We start from the raw sequence: 20,539 nt of genomic DNA, 5'->3' as shown, positions 1-20,539 counted from the left end.
CATCGATGCGAGAGAAACACATGGATTGGTTGCCTCTTGCACAGCTCTGACCAGGGCCTGGGCTGGGGAGGAGCCTATAACCAAGGGACATGCCCTTGGTCGGAATCAAACCCAGAACCCTTTGGTCCACAGGCTGATGTTCTATCCAATGAGCCAAACAGCTGGGGCCCAGCAGTCTTTTCTTACTGGGGTGCACTGTGTTAGTGCTAAATTTCCTCTCCCGTCTTCATTTGGAAATGCTCTTTTTGTCTATGTCATAATTTTTGAGGCATGGCCACACAATGTAAAAACATTAGCTTAGCATAGAATTTCAGACAACCAATACTCTTTTAAAAAAAAATATTTTCAACTGTTTATACCCTAATTCTTACTGAGAAGATAGTGAAGAGATGTGGCCAATATTTGCCATACTTGTTGGGTTATTGTTGAGGAAGGGGAATGGCAGTGCACAGTGAGTTATGAAGTATGTGAGCTATCAAGTCTGACAAAACAGTGTGTATGGTAAGGCAAACCTGGTAGGAATCCAACCTACCCTTGATGAAAAGATAACTTAGCCACAAAAACTCTGAATGTTTACTTTATGGGGGGGGGGTGTTAAATAATAATAATTATTATTAGCTGAGCTGGAAGTACCTTAGGGACAACACAGTGGTGAGTAGTTCTCTAAGGGCTCCTTTATCGCCTATTCCCTGACACCCTGTTCAAACAGTTGTCTCTTCAGGTTTCTTACAGATGCATCATAGGGTTTCACTGGCTACCTCATGTGCTGTGGAAGGAAACAGGCAGCTGAACTCTTGCAGCTTCACCAGGCCCCCTTCTCTGACCCAGGTATTTCTGGCAGGAAAAGGAACTGAGCTTCAAGAGTAGAGTTCCCCAGGAGGGCAGGGCCAACTGGTAATAAATGTCCATTTGGCCTCTGATAACCACCATGAGCAAGGGACAGGAGTATGTGACATTGTTTAGGCAAGAGCCCCGGGACACTGCAGGGATGCAGACCTCATCCATCCATCTACTGTTTGGCACTTTTGTTATTTCCTCCCAGGGGATGCTCGCCTTTCTCTGTAGGCTGCATGGGAAGTTGGAGAAGCTGGAAAAGCAATTTTCTTTTCCTCTCCTTCTTAACTATTTCCCCTAATCCTGAGACAAGGTCCCTGCTTTGTCCTTGGCAGGGGGGTGGGGTGGCGCTTGTCAACCTCTAGGGCCACCTTCCCCCACTCCAGTCAACTAAGGGAAAGTTCATTTTAACAAGAAGCTAATTAAAGATTGAGAGAGGCGGTTACACATGAACTAGAGTTTCCTTCGATAAAATTCAGGGTGAGCTTATGGACTGAATCAAATACTCTTGCCTTCATGTCAGTCTGGACTTCCTCTAATAGTGTGAGTTTATCTGTTGAAAATGATAACACAGAAAATGAGATCATATTTCAGTTTGGTTAGGAATCCTTCTTTCTTGACCCTATTTAACTAATGAAGTCTGCCTTTATTCCATGGTATTACTAGGTTGTTATCATGGCAAGAATGATATTTTGCATGAAGATTCTGCAATAAAACAGAAGTTAATTTTGCAAATGTCATTTTAGTTTTTGTATTTCTCTTGTGAAAGGCTTATCTACTTCAAGTCTCTTTTTAGGCAGTAGACCTCTTGAATTCTTCTGACTCATGCTTCCTTCCAACTCTCCTGCGTATTGGACTTCCAATGGTGTTATTTTCCCTCCTATGACACAGCTTCTCCCTATGTGTAATCACGCTGTCTCCTGGGAGGACAGAGACAATGCCGCTGCAGAACAGAATGCTTACCCAGTATGTGATTTCTATATGGGTAAGTCCTATTCCCTTCCGGGTTACAGTCAGGTTTGCAGAGCAGCAGTTCATTTCAGAATATTAGGATATTTCAAGAGAAGACACTGAAGCACCAGGTATAATCTAGCATCTTCTAAAATTAAGCAGTAAGCATTCAAAGTTATAATGAATAAATATTTAAAAAATGGTATTTTTAACAACTGGATTTTGTTTCACTTTTTGTATGAAAACACATTCTCCATTTTTTAAATCCTCACTGAGAGAGAAAGAGAGAGAGAGAAAGAAAGAGAGAGAGAGAGAGAGAGAGAGAGAGAGAGAGAGAGAGAGAAACAGCAACTGGCTGCCTCCTGTACATGCCCTGATGAGGACCAAACCCACAACCCAGGCATGTGCCTCAACCAAGAATTGAACCTACAACCTTTTTGGTGTACAGGACAGTGCTCCAACAAACTGAGCCAACTGGCTGGGGAACTTCTCCATATTCTTTTTTGTTGTTGTTGTTATAAATATATTTTATTGATTTTTTTACAGAGAGGGATAGAGAGTTAGAAACATCGAGAGAGAATCATCAATCAGCTGCCTCCTGCACACCCCCCACTGGGATGTGCCCAAAACCAAGGTACATGCCCATGACCAGAATCGAACCTGGGACCTTTCAGTCTGCAGGTCGACGCTCTATCCACTGAAGCAAACCGGTTTCAACTTCTCCATATTCTTAATTAAAATACAATGATGTCCCCAAGTACAGTAATGGAGGCAGTTTGACTTATTTAAAGAAACTAAACCAAATGTGGTTGTGCTTTGTGACCCTGGATAATGCCCAGGGTAAGCCTGCAGGGAAGTGAGCACTCCTGCACACTGCCAGTCATGCACCTTTCCCGGAGCCATTTATGTCAACAGCCTTGGGGTCCGTGTACTCTTTGACCTGTTTCTATGAGGTAAGCACTATTACTTCATTTGCAGATAAAGAAACTGAAATTCAGAGAGATAAGCAACTTCCCAAGGTCATACAGCAAGTTGGTAGTGGAGCTGCAATTCAAATTCAGTGACTTTATCCAAACCTTACACTTAACCTCTATATCATAAACTTACTTTAATAATACAGGTTTGTTTTTAGAAAGTATTCATATAACAGAATAACATGCAGCAATTTAACATGGACAAATGTTTGCAAAATTACATATATCCAAATTAAGTTAAAGAATGTAATCCTAGCCCAGTGGGTGTGACTCAGTGGTTAAGCATCCACCTATGAACTAAGAGGTCACAGTTCAATTCACGGTCAGAGCACAAGCCTGGGTTGTGGGTTCTATCTCCAGTGTGGGGCTTGTAGGAGGCAACTGATCAATGATTTTCCCTCATCATTGATGTTTCTATCTCTCCCTCTTCTTTCCTCTCTGAAATCAATAAAAATATATATTTTTTTAAATTTAAAAAACTAATGTGATCTTAATTTTATTAGATGTACATAAGTAAAACATAGATAGGTATCTACACTAATAAAAGAGAAAAATGCTAATTGACCGTACCTTTGCTACGCTCCGCAGCTAATTAGAGCAAGTATGCAAATTAACCCAGCAAAGATGGCAGTTAATTTGCATATGCGGAGGGAGGAGTGAAGCATAGAAGGAAGAGGGAGGGAAAGCAGAAAGCAAGGCTGGTGCGGTGGGAGGTGGCAACAGGCAGCTGCAGGCAGGACTGGGTGGGCAGGGTGGGCTGCTGCAGCGGGAGGAAAAGTGTGGAGTGGGAGGTGGGGGGAAGAGGCAGCAGGGAAAGTGTGGGGGGAGGGGGAAACAGGAGAGGGTGGTGGCAGGAAGAAAGCCCGCTGGAAGCCCTTCCTACAATGGGCCCCTAGTATATAACATATATATATATATATATATATATATATATATATATATATATATATATATATACATATATATATATATATATATATATATATATAACATAGATATGTGTGAGATATGTAGATGGACATCTAAAAAGACTGGTGAGATCACAAGTCAGTTATTTCCTTCTTTCTATTTATCTGTCTTTCCTATATTTCTTATTTTTGTATTAAAAATTATTTTAAAGATATTCAATTTCACATCTCAGAGTGAAAATCTGCAACTTAAAGACAAAACCTACTTTTATATAAAAAGGCACATGAAAATGAAAGATGCAAATTAATTTTAAAATAGATTATCACAGGCTTCTGGTAAAGATGAAGGATAGGTAAATGGGGTACTCACATCCTCCCATAAGCGCATCAAAATTACAACTAAACTTCTCTGGCCAGGTGGCTCTGTTGGTTGGAGGATCATCCCATACACCAATGGTTATGAGTTCTATTCCCAGTAAGGGCATATACCTAGGTTGCAGGTTTGAACCCAGGTTGGGATGTATTAGGGAAGCAACCACTGGGTTTCTCTCTCACATCAATGTTTCTCTCTCTCTCTTCCCCTCCCCTTCTTCTCTCTCCAAAATCAATAAAAAAATATTCTTGGGTGAATGTTTTAAAAAATTACAACTAAACTAAAAAACAACCATCACTCAGATCACCTGAAATCTAAATGAACAGAAGTCTCATAACTAAGAACATAGTGGCTGAGTGAGAAGGAGGGCTTCTTCAGTCCCAAATGTTCCTCTTAAAAGGTCCAAACATGGAGTTGGACTCACTCCCAATGAGTTCCAGCACTGGGGCAACAGCTCAAAAGATGCCAGGTACATAGTACAGGAAATAAATGCAATGTCTGGCATCAGGGCGAGGTCTGGAGGGGCAGCTTTCTCCCAGACAGAAGTGCTGGCAAAGGCCATTGTTCCTTTGCTAGGCCCTCCTCACACAGAGCCAGCAGGTGGGCACAATATCTGAGTCTCTATCAACCTGGCTAACACTTCACCCTGCCCTACTGATTCCCTGAGACCTCATCCCACCCAACTTTTCGACCCACTCAAGCTTTTTTTTGGTTTGTTTGTTTTTCCCAGTAGCTTTTCCACACAAATAGCCTGTCCGGGCTCACTCTGTGGACTTTCCTAAAACCTCTTAAACAGGTAGCATCTGGTCTTGCATGGCCAGTACCTCTTAGCAAGTGGTCCCAAGCCTAGCACTAGTGGCAGCTGACTTTGGTGTGTAGGTTGGCCTCTCCTGGGCACATCCAAGCTCAGAGGACGTAGCATGCATCTGACGTTCACTTTGTAGCTCATGTCAGGTGACCCTGGGCAGGACAAGGCAGTGGCTGACCTTGTTCTGCATCTCCCAGGAGGCCATAGAGCCAGCGCACTGATGGACAACTTCAGACCATGCTAAGTACCACACAATTACCTCCATAAACAACACACTCAGGAATGGATTTCAGCAGACATCAGAACCCTACTGAAGCAAGCCCTGCTTTGTGGAGTTGGCCCCTGCACAGCAGATGCTTCACAGTGGTCATGTGAGAGCAGTCCTTGAAGCTGATTTGTCTAGGGGTAAATCCCTCCCATTGAAGTGTCAACAGTAATCAAGGCTCGAGTACAACAGGAGGATGCAAATAGGCCAAATGAGTGGGTGCACCTTGGGTGACTGGGGAAACTGCACCACTGGGCCCAATAGGATACCTACTACATAAGGCCACTCTACCAAGACTGGGAGGCATAGACACTCTACTTAATATAATACATAGAAACAAACACAGGAAGGCAGCTAAAATAAAGGAGACTAAGAAACATGTTCCAAATGAAAGAACAGAACAAAACTCCATAAAAGAACTAAATACTAGTACGCAATCTATCAGATGCAAAGTTCAAAACATTGGCTACAAAAATGCTCAATAAACTTAGGGAAAGAGTAAATAAACTTAGTAGAACTCCAACAAAGGGAGAGGAAACATAAAAATGGAGAAAGAAAACATAAAAGAGAACCATTCAGAAATGAAGATTACATTACAGGAAATCAACAATAGAGTAGACGAAGCAGAGGATCAAATCAGCAATTTGGTAGCTAAGGTGGCAGAAAATACCCAATCAGTACAGCAAAAAGAAAAAAGAACCTAAAAGATGAGGATAGTTTAAGAAACCTCTGGAACAACTTCAAGCATACCAACATTCACATTATAGGAGTACTGGAGAGAGTCAAGGAATTGAAAATCTATTTGAAAAAATAACGACAGGAAACTTCCCTAACCTGTTGAAAGAAATACACATACAAGTCCAGAAAGCACAGCGACTCCAAAACAAGATGAACCTAAAGAGGCCCACATCAAGACACATAATTAAAATGCCAAAGATTAAAGAGAAAAATCTTAAGGGTACCAAGTAAAAGACAGTTACCTACAAGGTAGCTCTCATAAGACTGTCAGCTGATTTCTCAACAGAAACACTTCAAGCTAGAAGGGATCAACACAAAATATTCAAAGTGATGAAAATGAAGGACCTATATCCAAGGTTATTATACCAATAAAAGCTACATTTAGAATTCAAGGACAGATAAAGAGCTTCCCAGACAAGAAAAAGTGGAAAATCATCACCAACAAACTAGTAATACCAAACTAGTATTACAAAAAATGTTAAATGGTCTTTAAGAAATAGAAGGAAAAAAAGATAAAAAGTACAATTAAAATAGCAATAAATACACACCTATCAACAATTACTTTAAATAGAAATGGATTATCCCTGGCTGGTGTGGCTCAGTTGGTTGGAGCATTACTCCATTCACCAAAAGGTGGTGGGTTTGAGTCCAGGCTAGGGCATATACCCAGGTTGTGGGTTCGATCCCCAGTTGGGGTGTGTGAGGGAGGCAACTGATTGATGTTTTTCTCTCACATCTAAGTTTCTCTTTCTCTCTTTCCCTTCCCCTTTTTAAAACCAATAATAAACCTGAGTACACGTCTATCTTTTTACTTTTTATCCAATCCCAGGAGTTTCCCACTGCTTTGCTTTCTCCCACCTCCTTACTCCATCACCAATGAATTTCATGTAACCCACCTATGTCCCTCCTTTGATTTCAGTGTATAAATAGAGAAATGTAACCCGCCATTCTTTGGAGCATTATCTCAATTCGTTGAGGTTCTGCTTCCCGGCATATGTCCACAGTAAGGCTCAAATAAACTCACAAAAAAATTCAAAAAAAAAAAATCAAATCAAATCAAATCAATAATAAGTAAATGCATATGGATTAAATATTCAATCAAAAGACATACGGTGGCTGAATGGATAACAAGACCCTTACATATGGTGTCTACAAGAGACTCACTTCGTTGAAATATACATACAAACTGAAAGTAAAGGGATGGAAAATATATTTTATGGAAATGAAAAGCAAAACAAACTGGGATAGCATATTTATACCAGATAAAATAGACTTTAAAATAAAGTTATACAGCAAAAGATAAAGAAGGACCGAACAATTCCACTTCTGGATAATTTTCTGAAGAAACCCAAAACAGTAAATAAAAAAGACATAGTCATCCATATGTTCATTGCAGCATTACTTACAATAGCTAAAATATGGACGCAACCTAAGTGTCCATCACTAGATGAATGGATAAAGAAGTGGTACATATATGGATTATGACTTAGCCATTACAAAAATAAATAGTGAAATCTTGCAATCTGCAACAACATGGATGGACCGAAAGGGTATTGTGCTCAGTGAAATAAGTAAAACAAATAATGCCAGAAGATATTACTAACATGTGGAATCTAAAAAACAAAATAAATGAACAAGCAGAACAGAAACAGACTCACAGATACAGAGAACATTTTGGTGGTTTCCAGATGGATTTGAGGGCTGGATTAAAAGGTGAAGAGATTAAGAAATACAAATTGGCAGTTACAGAATAGTCATAAGGATGTAAAGTACAGTGTAGGGAATATAGTCAATAATATTGTGATAACTGTGTATGTTGTCAGATGGGTACTAGATGTATCAGGTGATCATTTATATAAGTTACATAAATGTTGGGTCACTGGGTTGTACACTTGAAACTGGCATTTTATGTCAACTGTACTTGGAAAATAAAAATTTATTTGAAAACAAATAAAATATATCACTACAATACTTTGGTACGAAGTCCATCTTGATTTCATCTTACTTAATTCCATCTAAGTGCTCTTATTGGCAAAGGTTGTTTATGTTAGTCACATGCAGCAAAAGAGCGACAGGGAAATTGAACAGGGGGACAGCATCTACCTCTGGAGCACTAGTAACTGGTGTTTCTTTTCCAGTGTGAATGGCATTGCTCCATTCCCTAATCCCGTAACCCTGAACTGAAATTTATACTATAGTTATTTATTTTTTGTTTTTTTAATCCTCAACAAAGGATATTTTTCCATTGATTTTAAGGGAGAGTAGAAGGTGGAGAGAGGGAAAGAGAGAAACATTGGTGTGAGACACATGGATTGGTTGCCTCGCACATGTGCTCTGACTGGGGCTGGGGATGGAACCTGCAACCCAGATAGACGCCCTTGACCAAGAATGGAACAGACGCCCTTGACCAAGAATGGAACCCAGAACTCTTGGGTGCAAGAGCTGATTATCTTACCACTGAGTAACACTGGCCATGGTAAAATTTACACTTTAACATGAAACCAGAATATCCAAATAAGAGACTCCCTGGTTAGTGAAAAAGTATCAAGAACTCATGTTTATTTATTGATAAAGGATAAGGATGGGACTTGCTAACTTTTCCATGTTGATCTTTAAAAAAAATAACAACTACTCAGCATGTTTGTTCAGTCTGCAGCTTCTTTTCACACGACTTACAGGGTGTTATTTTAACAGGAGTGGAACTCACTGAGCAACGTGGCTGACTGAGGAAGAGCCGGGTCATGCAGATAGTAGCCTCCAGTTCTATCCTAGCAGAGAGAATATTCTTGTTGGATTTGTTGAAAAGCTCTGAGAGGAAGGAAGAGACATTAGTGAGAATTTCCCTCAGATAACACATGCTTTAGTTTAAAGAAATCCTGCTCAATTATGTTCCCCAAATATCATACATGAGTAATTTAGAACGGAAGTTGGAAACCTTGCTTTTTTTTTAATAATTTTTTTTTTCTCTGCCAAACTGCCCATTGCTAAAATGGAAGCACATACTGTATATTTAAAGGATAGACTATCTCTCTCCTGTTGTTTTTTTCTGGGTGAAGACTGGTTCAGTTCTAGTTCAATGACTACACAGTTGTCTTACTATCATATCTCTTTTCCACCAGTTAAAGTGCTAACTTATTTGAATTTTTATTGCATTTCTAAGTGAAATTATGTACATCATAGATAATTATGAAAGTACCAAGAAGTCCAAGAAAAATTAAAACCACACAACCCTACCACTCTGGAAAAAATCCTTATTTTATAGTCTAGTATTAATATGCACTTTTTTTAACTTATTGCACATTTGCAAATTAAGAGCTCTGAGCATCAAAGAAGAAAGAAAACAATTTACCTTTATTTATTTTTAACGGAATGAACTGCTTTTATTTCGCTATGCTTCCACATCTCAGCAACTAGTGGTCTTGAACAGAAAAGTGGAAAAGTGCAGCAATTTGCCAGGAAGTCAAGTCCGCCAATTCCGGGGTTCTGCCGTGCACACCGTGTTCTTTCTTCATCCCCGCTGAGGACCGTGAGAAGCTGCAGCACCGAAACCGAAGTCTGCACCGAATTCCACGTTCTCTTTGTGCCAGTTGTCAGATTCCAAAGTAGACCCAAATGGACTGCAAAGATGACCACCTGAGAGCCCTGTTTCAAACTTAAATTTGTAAAAGCAAAAGCAATGATAGGAACACATAAAACAATTCATTCACAGGGAGCATGTGTGTTTACAAGTGTCTTCTGTGGTCTTCCTGAGCTAAAATAAAAAAAACAACATGTCAGCTGATGATGACAGCAGAGGGTGGCCAGGCTGTGGATCCATTTATTTCCTGGGCTGGTGGAGAGTAAATGAATGTGATTCCAAAAGTAACTGAGGGAAGTCAGACTCTTTCCAACTTTACCTGCTGGCTTCTGCCCAAAGCAAGGGAGTGTCATAGAAAGTGTTGGGTGGTGATGGTGCAAGAAAGGGACTTGGGGAGGGGGAAAGAGAAAGCAGGTCCCTGTGATATAATGGGGTAGGAGGGAGAAGGACACAGGAAACCCCTGAATTTTTGAAGGGGAGCAGAGTGGGTTACAATCTATGCTTCAGCCACGGTGGTAGTAGAGACTGGGGAAAGGATGATAGCTTGGAAGTGGGAGGGCCTAATTTAAGACTTAAAAATTAAGAAACCGGGGATGCAAACGAAACATCACCATACCCAGCAGTAGTCCCACAGGCAGTGACCTGAAACCTTCACATCTACTCTAACAAGCCACCCCAAGCTAGAAAGCTGTGGAGGGAGGAAGTGGTGGTGGTGGTACAGGGGGGGGCGGGGGGGGGAGAAAGAGCCCCAGGCGATGTAACCAGCAGCAAGGTGATTGTGTGTCTTTTCGCAGTTGAGCTAGATGTGCCCTACCTGTTATGATGGGAACTGATTTAAATATACATTACTTTCTTGATTCCAGAAGTACAATTCTGTGGACCATGGTTACACTTGACAGGATGATTTCTCATAGCACAACTTATATATTTCAAAAGGACAAAAAAAAATAGTATCATTTACAGAGTCTTAACATCAATTGCCTTTGAATGGGCACTACACTTTGATGTCTGCAAGACGTATCTAGAACATTTACTGCTGTGGAAAATGAAGACTGCTCAGATGGAATGGGGAGAGTGGGCCTGTGGTTTTCTTGGTGGTTAATTGCCGTTACACTGTCCTTCATCTTTTCTTTAGACATCATTAAACTTCATATTTTTTCCCAACATATACATGTAAGGAAATATACATATATATTTTTTAAATATATTTTATTGATATTTTACAGAGAGGAAGGGAGAGATAGAGAGCTAGAAATGTCGATGAGAGAGAAACATCGACCAGCTGCCTCTTGCACACCCCTCACCGGGGATGTGCCCGCAACCAAAGTATATGCCCTTGATCGGAATCGAACCCGGAACCCCTCAGTTTGCAGGCCGACGCTCTACCGCTGAGCCAAACTGATTTCGGCAGGAAATATATTTAAAGTGCAGAGGTTAAAAGTTTTAAATTTTAAATCTTTAGGAATAACTGATTTATAAAGAATATGTGTTATACATATTCCTGTGCTTTTATATGCCTTAAAACACATCAAATATACTGTATTTAAGCACTGCTTGAAGCTAAACACCTCTTTTTAATTTTACCATCTTTTTTTAGAAGCAAAAATTGACAAGGTTGATATAAGTGCTGAATCAGAATCACACTCCATGCATCCCTCTAGAGTTGACATATGAAAAGATTTCATTTACTACCAGAGAGCAGCTATTTTTAACTGGTGTGCTGCAAGAATTCTTAAAATTTATTTGCAATACCTGACTATTTAGTCAGGGGCACTGACTTCTTTTCCCTTAGACTGTGAAAAGAAAAAAATAGCAACAGCCAACACAACACTAGCCATCAGGTGTGCATGCCCTGTCTTAAACCATGAATTTATTTAAGAGTTGTATCTTATTGATCAGGTTGCATAAGTTTGTACCTTATTGGTTAATTCCTGCATGTGCCGGGGTGGGGGGGGGGGTGGGAGGAGGAGGAGAGTAGAGGAGGCCAGGGGAGGTCAATGGGGGGGGGGGGGAGAAGAAGACATATGTACTACTATTTGTAATACTTTAAACAATAAAATAAATTAATAAAAATAATTAATTAATTAAACTTAACAACAAAAAAGAAATCCTTATATACAAGTATAGGTATCTGATTTTTTAAAAAGTCGGTTTGGAGCAAAAAGGTTAGGTAATTACCATTATTATTTTTCTGTAAGTCAATCAAATTATACCTATTTTTTGTCACATCAGCCAAATAATATGTTTTTTTTGGGTGTTGTTTGTGTGTGTGTGCACATGCGCGTGCATGCCACAGAATTTTAGTAGTTTGTGTTCCATGAGATGAAAAAGATGGTTGAAAATTTCTGCCATAGATGAATTATACCATCTAAATGACTCTCAATAACCACTTTTAGTTTATCTCATCACCCACACAAAACAAAAATATCATAAAAGGAGATACTTTAAAATAAATTTTATTGATTTGAGAGAGAAGGGAGAAGAGACATCAATTTTTTTTCTTATCCATGGATTCATAGTTGTTTCTTGCAAGTGCCCAGACTGGAGATCGAATCCGCAACTTTGATGTATGGGGACAATGCTCTAACCAAGCTACTACTGGCTAGGGCAGAGATGATAGTATTTAAATGCAAACTGTTTACTGAATTATTATACTATTTAAAACATCACTCTTCAAAGAGGCCATAAAAAGTATAGCATTCAAACATCTTAGGTAAGATTCCTCAAGGGTAAACTTTTTTATTTTTCAGTCAGCTTGTTTAAAGTTTCATAGCAACAGGATACATGTGTAGAGACGTGCAGTTGGTTCAGACTCAGTTTCTGCTCATGCTACGCAGAGCATCCATGATGGTTTTATTGTACTCTGCAATCTGCTTGTTCACATTCTTCATAACTGTCTGGTAATCACTCTCTTGACTCTTGGTTGCTATGACTAATTACATGAGTTAAGGGGAACACTACCAATAAAAAGCTATATCTATATATAAGATTTGTTACGGTGGAATCACTGGAACAGGCTGACCAGTCACTATGATGCGCACTGACCACGAGGGGGCAGACGCTCAATGCAGGAGCTGCCCCCTGGTGGTCAGTGCACTCCCACAGGGGAGCGCTGCCCAGCCAGAAGCCAGGCTCACAGCTAGCAAGTGCAGCTGTGGCGGCAGGAGCCTCTCGGACTTCGCAGCAGCAGTACAGAGTGGCAGCAGCAGGTGCAGTGGGCAGGATGAACACCAGTGGAGCTGCGCCTGGCCCCGGTTCTGGATCCTCCCTGGTCTCCCGCCTCTTGGTGCACTGCTACATCCCTTTCACCATCCGGGGGCCTAAACCGCAGTCAGACATCTCCCAAGGGGGTCCCAGATTGCAAGAGCGAGCACACCGGGCTGAGGGACAACGCCCCCTCCTACCCTCCCCTGCCCCAACCAGTGCACAGATTTCTTGTACCGAGTCTCTAGTCCTATATAATAAAGAGGTAATATACAAACTGACCATCACACCCTCATACAAGATGGCCACCCCCATGTGGTCACAAGATGGCCACCACAAGATGGCAGGGAGGGGAGGGCAGTTGTGGGCAATCAGGCCTGCAGGGGAGGGAAGTTGGGGATGACCAGGCTGCATGAGAGGGCAGTTAGACGTCCATCAGGCTGGCAGAGGAGTGGTTAGGGGGTGATCAGGCTGGCAGGCAGAAGTGGTGAAGGACAATCAGAAGGCAGACAGGCAAGCGGTTGGGAGCCAGCAGTCCCGGATTGTGAGGGGTTTCAGATTGGAAAGGGTGCAGGCTGGGCTGAGGGACACCCCCTTTCCCCCCCCAGTGCACAATTTTCATGCACTGGGCCTCTAGTAGTAATATAATTGTGGGTCAGAAAGGAACCAAATAATATTAGTATTTTCCTTATTGATAAATAAGATGGGACAGGAAAAGCACAATTAAGCTATTTTAAAAAAAACCCAAACATATTATTTAAACAAATTAAGCATCAATTAAAACATAAAAGGCCAAGCAGAACTGGTTTCAAAAAAGTTCTCTTAAAACAGAAAGCTTTTTTATAGTTAATGTTATGCATCTCAACCAAATTCTGGTCTTAGAACTATCAAATGTTCAAAATAACCATGTTTTCTAGAGTACCACAAAGAATTCCAGGCCAGTCTCCAGACTTCACTTGATGCTGCACAGAACTAGAGTGCTGTACATCAGCATATTGTGAATGGGAGTCTTTTGCTTTAAAACTAAGTTGCATGGCCACCGGGAATAGAGCCCCTGATGCATCTCATCTGGAAGTAAGCTGTGGTCCAGGCTGCCCTGGAATCAGGATTTAATCCTCCAAGCGGAGATGTCCTTGAAAGGAGACAGGGCATAGAAAACTACTTTGGGGAAATGTTTCTTACAACTCTACAATGCATGTTCTCAGCAGCTGCTTCCTCTTATAGGCATTCAAAAAGATAAGCAAGAAGCAGGGACATGGGTACCATTTTGGTAGAAATAAGATGAAGTTGAAACAAATGAGATTGAAGGTCAAAACTCTCATACGACTACTTAGTTTATCTCCTTTGCTGCACAGATATACAGGTACAGCAGTATAAACAATGATAAACACCCCACCCAACACACACATATGGGTATATATAATTCTCCCAAAAACTCTCTAAAAAGGAACTATTAACTTCATTTGAGATGATAAAATTGAGGGTTAAACAAAGTAAATTGTCCAAAGTCCACAGCATTTAAAATTAGCCTATCTACTGACTCAACATCCTGTACACTTAAGTCACTATGCCACACTGATTTTAAGTTACTTTGCTACACACACACACACACACCCTAACTATTGTAGAATGGAAACTAAGTTTTATTCTTCTATTCCCACATAGTTTAGCTCAGTGTTTTGTACACATTAGGTACCTGAAAAAAAATGTGTGTTGTATTATTTCATTTGTCTGTAAATAAATTCCTAGAAAAAAAAAATCACTAGATCAAGTTCATTTGCAGCCTTTTAAAGGATACATTCTTTCATCACAAAATTATTTTGTTCATGGTGTTGCCACTTCCTTTCCAAATTTGTAAGCTAAAAACACAAAAGAAAAATGTTAACCAATATTCCTATTCACAAAAATTATTATACACACTTTTAGAGGGAGAATCCAAGATGGCTGCTCGGGTAGGCAACTAGCCGCAGCCGCACACAACAATTTTAATAAATACAACTAAAATATAAAATGGACATTACCCAGAACTACAGGAAAGTCGACTGACTGGAAATCCTACAACAAGAAGCAAGGAGAAAACCAGAAGGAAGCACGGAGGAGCTGTAAAAGCCTAAGGTACGGAGACACGCGGCGCACGCAGAGAGGACGGAGCCGGAGAGGAGGGAGGCCGAGTGCCTGGCGGGCGTTCCCTAGCGGAAAGGAGATAAAACTCCGACTGTGCTGGGCCCCCGACTGCTCTGAACCCCAGTTCTGGGCCAGACCCCGGGGACTCAGGCTCAGCCATAGGGAGCTGGGCTGTAAGTCGGAACCCCGGGGTAGCGGAGAAAGGAGGTCCCGGAGGCGCACTCACTGCCCCCAGAGAAGGGCCGGCCGGCTGTGCCGCGGGATTGCCCTGACGGGAAGGAGACTGGGGCTCCAGACTGCTGTGAACGCCACCTCCAACTCCACTTCCAACTGAACTGAACCCCAGTTTCGGGCCCATTGCGGGAGAGCTTACACTGTTTGGTAGCAGGCGAAAATCGAGGGCACCTTTCTCTCAGTGGCGCTTGCAACAAGTACTGAAGGACCCTGAGTCTCAGGAGTCGCATAGGGCGGGGCTGACGGAAGCCGAGGCTGTAGGCTCCACCCTGAAACGCCGCCCCATCAGAAAAGCTGCCTGCGAAAATGCCTAAACCAAATAGATCACAAAGGAAAGAAATGGAGGACAAAAAGCGACTGGATATAGAGTTCAAAACCACACTTATAGGGTTTTTCAAGAGACTCCTAGAAAAGGCCGATAAAATAAATGAGACCTATGAGGATATGAAAAGGGATCAACAAGAAATGCTAAGGGATCAACAAGAAATAAAGAATACATTGTCTGAAATAAAAAATATTCTACAGAGTCCTAAAAACAGAAGGGAAGATCGCAAGAATCAAGTCAAAGATTTGGAACATAAAGAGCCAGAAGACACTCCTCCACAGAAGCTAGAAGGCAAGAGAATCCAGAAAATTGAAGATAATGTAAGAAACCTCTGGGACAACTTCAAACGATCCAACATCAGAATCATGGGGGTCCCAGAAGATGAGAGAGAGCAAGATATCGAAAACATACTGAAAGAAATAGTGACAGAAAACTTCCCCCACCTGGGGAAAGAATTGGACTTACAAGTCCAGGAAGCACACAGAACTCCAAATAAGAGGAATCCAAAGAGGACCACACCAAGACAAATCATAATTAAGATTCCAAGAGCAAAGGACAAAGAGAGAATATTAAAAGCAGCAAGAGCTAAGCAGGTGGTTACCTATAAAGGAGCACCTATACGATTGTCAGCTGATTTCTCAACAGAAACCATGCAGGCCAGACGGGAATGGCAAGAAATATTCAAGGTGATGAATAGCAAGAACCTACAGCCAAAAATACTCTACCCAGCAAAGCTATCACTCAGAATCGAAGGTCAGATAAAGAGCTTCACTAATAAAAAAAAGCTAAAGGAGTTCATCACCACCAAACCAGAATTATATGAATTGCTGAAGGGGGTTCTTTCAGAAGAGAAAGTAAATAAAGATAAAAATATGAACAACAAATACGTAACTATCAACAAGTGAATCTAAAAACCAAGGAAATTAAAAAAAAAAAATCTGATGAACAATATTAACTGTTGAATATAATAGAATCAGAGGTATGGAAGGGGAGTGAACTGATGATTCTTGGGGAAAAGGGGACAGGGGAATGTGGGAAGAGACTGAACATAAACTGTGCACCTATGGATGAGGACAATGGGGGTTGGGGAAAGGGCAGAGGGTGGGGTGGGAAGGGGGCGGAAAAGGAACACTTGTAATAATATGAACAATAAAAATTTATTTAAAAAAAAAAAAAAAAAAAAAAATTATTATACACACTTTTAAGAGGATAAGAAAAAAAAACAATAACACAACTTTAAATCTTATCAGCTCTTTGCATGAGATAAAGCTATAGTAGACAAAAAAAGAAGTTTAGGGAATATTAAATAATAGTAAATATATTAATAAATACAACGTTGCCTTCAACAATAGGTTTAGTCTATGTTTATTTTAGCAGGGATATATTTAAAATACTTATTATACCAATGAACATGTCAACAGAAAGACAATTTAGTATTTATACCTTTCCTAAAAGAACTTAAAAAAGAAAGAGACATGATGGGAATGTCTCCTTAAAATCTGGAAGTCTAACACCATCAATGTAACGTATATTCTAACACTGCCTAAGGTTCAGCTATATAGGAAAGGCTTCCTTATTTCCAGGGCTCACTTCCTGTCTAGTTCTACAAGCTGTGATAAGAGCAGAGCTGCAGTGTGAAGATTATAAGAGGGCTGGTGAAACGCTGGCACTGTTACAATAATTTCTGCATCAACAGGAAGCTAATGTGGATATTATATTGACGGTTGCTTCCTCAGAAGACAATTTTACTGTTATAGAATTAAATTGTTTTTCTGATTTAATTAACCTTGTAACTCTGGGTTACGGTCTTTCTTTTTTAAGATACACATAGTTTATGTTTTTTTCCTAAGCAAAGTGCCTTCTGAAAAATAAAACACAAAATATTCTGCCCAGACATTTCCAAGAAGTAATAATCATTTTTAAAAGTCTGATAATTAAAGCAGATTTAGTAATATTTCTTCATACTCTCATGATAAAGTTATTTTCGGGCCATAAGTTCAGACTTAATGCAGCATCCATCCTATTGTTTCCTCCAAAGAGATAAATCTAGATATTAGGATGAGTCATAACTAATAAATTATGTGAACCTTATGTGCTGTGAGTTAACACTACTAAATCAGACCTCGCTCCTCAGACAGGACCTTGAAGTGAAGGTGGACTTAAGGAAGCAGTCAGCACTTTCTGACAATAAATCTAATAACCTTTTGCAAAGTCAAGTACCAAACTTTTCCCTCTTTGTTTTACACAAAGTAGTGGCCTTCTTATAAAGCAGCAGACCTCGTAAGTGCTACATGAATAATGCTATAAAGCAACACTGTGTCAGATGGTCAAATCCCCCCCATATTATACATCTATATTTGAGATTTGCCTTTAAATCTCCAAGTCTATCATGAAGCACAATTCTGTTTTTTTCCCCACAACTTATTTAAAACATCTAGTATAAGTTCCTTATATATTCTAGATATTAACCCCTTATCAGATATATGATCTGCAAATATTTTATCCCACTCCACAAGTTTCATTTTTTATTTTGTTGATTGCAAAAGGAACAGAAGCTTTCTAGGTTGATTTAGGTCACTTATTTCTGCTTTGTGGCTTGTGCTTTTGGTGTCATATCAAAAAATCCTTGTCAAGACTAATGTCACTTATGCTTTCTTCTAGGGGTGATCAGGTCAGCAGGGAAAGGTGGTTATGAGTGATCAGGCCAGCAGGGAAAGGCAGTTATGGGTGATTGGGACAGCAGGCAGAGGGCTTAGGGGGCAATCAGGCAGGCAGGCAGAGTGGTTAGGGGCAATCAGGTAGGCAGGCAGGTAAGTGGTTAGGAACCAGCAGTCCTGGATTATGAGAGGGATGTCCCAGGGGTCCTGGATTGGAGAGGGTGCAGGCTGGGCTGAGGGACCCCCGTCCTGTGAACAAATTTCATGTACCAGGCCTCTAGTATACATATAGATTAAAAGGACCCACACAAAAATGACAAGAATTACCTCTTCTGGATAGTGGAATATTAGTCATCAGCTTTTATTTTCTTTATTTATAGATTTTATGAGTTAGCAAAGTTTCTGCATTAAAAATGCTTTACTTTTAAAATTTTTTTAAATTATTATTCTGACCGGCTGGTGAAGCTGAGTGGTTGAGCATTGACCTATGAACGAGGAGGTCAAAGTTTAATTCTTGGTCAGGGCACATGGGCTTGGTCCCCAGTAGGGATGTGCAGGAGGCAGCTCATCGTTGATGTTTCTATCTCTCTCTCCCTTTCCCTTCCTCTTTGAAATAAAAATAAAAATAAAACTATTATCCTAACGGCTGTGCCCTGAACAGTGCCTAACATAAAGAAGGCCTTCAATATAGCTTTATATAATAGAAGACAGAAGAGCAGAAGTAAATTCACTCAGAGTGGAGATTATCTGGCTATCTACAAAGCCATAAAATTTGGAAGGTAAATAAAACAGGTGGGGGAAAAAGGAAAGGGTCATTTGAGGTGAGAATATGAAGAGAAGAGGACAGCTAGTCTACAATTAAAATTAATTGTAAATTTTGTTTTTTTCTTTTTACCTGAGAATGTGTCTCATTTTCTTGCAGGTGTGTTTTTAGCATCTCATATTCTGTGTTTAGCTTCTCCATTATTTTCTTAAAGGCATTCCTGCGAGTTGATAATACTGCTCTCTCCTGATGTAATTTCTAGATAGATCCAGATAGAAGTAAATAACAGGCTTTAGCAAATCTAGTAAGTCAATATAAATTGAGTTTGACAAATGCTTTCAATGATATTCTGACAAAATTCTACCAAGGCTATAATTACTCTAAAACTATTTGTAAAAACATCCTTTGAACTATAACAAGCTAAATAAACATTAACTATTTTAATAACTCTCTTAAGGCTTCCCTATCTATTTCTGCCCCACCAAATTTATGTTAATGTAAATGCAATAAAAAGCCACTGACAAGTCTTAAACAGGGAAATATCATAATCAAATCTGCATTTAACAAAGCTCATATTTGTTGGAGTGCTCTATCCCTTGTTTTTCAATTTGTACCTTTGGTTTAAAACTTAAATCACACCAGCCAGGCTGGTTTGGCTCAGTGACTAAACGTTAACCAATGAACTAGGAGGTCACAGTTCAATTCCTAGTCAGAGTACATGCCCGGGTTGAGGGCTTGATTCCCAGTAAGGGGAGTGCAAGAGGCATCTGATCAATGACTCTCTCTCATTATTGATGTTTTTATCTCTCCCTCTCCCTTCCTCTCTGAAATCATTTAAGAATATATATTTAAAAATAAAAAAAAACTTAAATCCCTCTAATCTCCTACTATATGTGTAAACATCTTTCTTTTTTCTTAATGCACATCAAATAACCAACTGAAAATAATATATATTAGGTTTGATAAAGAAAAAACAACTTGAATAATTTTATAATACTGTTTACCTTTTTCTTTTCTTCACCTGATGCTTTTAAAGCTGGCAAATCATTAAATGTCTCCAGATCAACCATCATTTGTTTAATTTTGCTTTTTAGAGAATGTTGCTCCTCAGTCATCTTACTTTCCAGAAGCTCCATTTTCTGTAGATCCAACTGTAGACGTTGACTGTCTGAAACATGGGAAAATTCAAGTTCATAATTAGTCAAAACTTTATTCCTTTCACAAAAGGAAATATAATGCAACCATTAAAAATCATGTTTTATAAGAGTATTTGCAAAAACAAACAAACATATTCACTGCAACCAGTGAGACAATACAAAGATAAATTAAGAAAAAATATACTCATCCCCTAGGTCAGTGTTTCCCAAACTTTTGACCAATGTGTACCCCTTCTATAATTTTCGTAACGCTTAGTACCCCTCGTACTCATGAGAACGTAGAATTAGGCGCAGCTAAGCATGGTGCAGTGCATATCCCCACCAAACTCCGGTGCAACCCGTATCCCCACCAAACTCTTCCCGTATCTTTGAGGGTACGCGTACCACACTTTGGGAAACACTGCCCTAGGTAATCAACGTAGCCTGATATAAAATGTGTATTAGCTATACCTGTTTCCATGTTCATATGAACATACAAAAAGAGACAGTTCTTTTTTTTAATATTATAACAGATGAGATAGAGAGTCATTATTTTAAATTGAAGGCCCGATGCACAGATTCATGCACCGGTGGGGTCCCTTGGCCTGGCCTGTGCCCTCTCGCAATCCGGGACCCCTCAGGGGATGTAAGAGATCCGGCTTCAGCCC

The 20,539-nt window shown here is 40.1% G+C and overlaps 1 protein-coding gene across 3 annotated transcripts in view; it reads right to left on the bottom strand.

Moving 5' to 3' along the window:
- Window positions 1-20,539, bottom strand: part of IFT74 (intraflagellar transport 74) — a 315,492-nt gene that overhangs the window by 227,810 nt on the left and 67,143 nt on the right. For 2 of the 3 annotated variants that reach the window (XM_084898267.1, XM_084898268.1), the window contains 4 exons: window positions 19,740-19,903; window positions 18,868-18,993; window positions 14,431-14,491; window positions 11,868-12,360 (listed from right to left, as the gene is read on the bottom strand). In XM_084898267.1, the coding sequence (XP_084754393.1) occupies window positions 12,242-12,360; window positions 14,431-14,491; window positions 18,868-18,993; window positions 19,740-19,903 (470 nt within the window). In that variant the 3' untranslated portion in view covers window positions 11,868-12,241. Of the gene's footprint in view, window positions 1-11,867; window positions 12,361-14,430; window positions 14,492-18,867; window positions 18,994-19,739; window positions 19,904-20,539 lie in introns of those variants that run through there. The other variant, XR_014796263.1, reaches the window with a different exon arrangement.

The sequence above is a fragment of the Pipistrellus hanaki genome (genome assembly GCF_964339955.1).
Source record: "Pipistrellus hanaki genome assembly, chromosome: 11".
NCBI lineage: Eukaryota > Metazoa > Chordata > Mammalia > Chiroptera > Vespertilionidae > Pipistrellus > Pipistrellus hanaki.
Note: the sequence above shows the minus strand (reverse complement) of the source record. Positions and strands in the feature narration are given on the sequence as shown.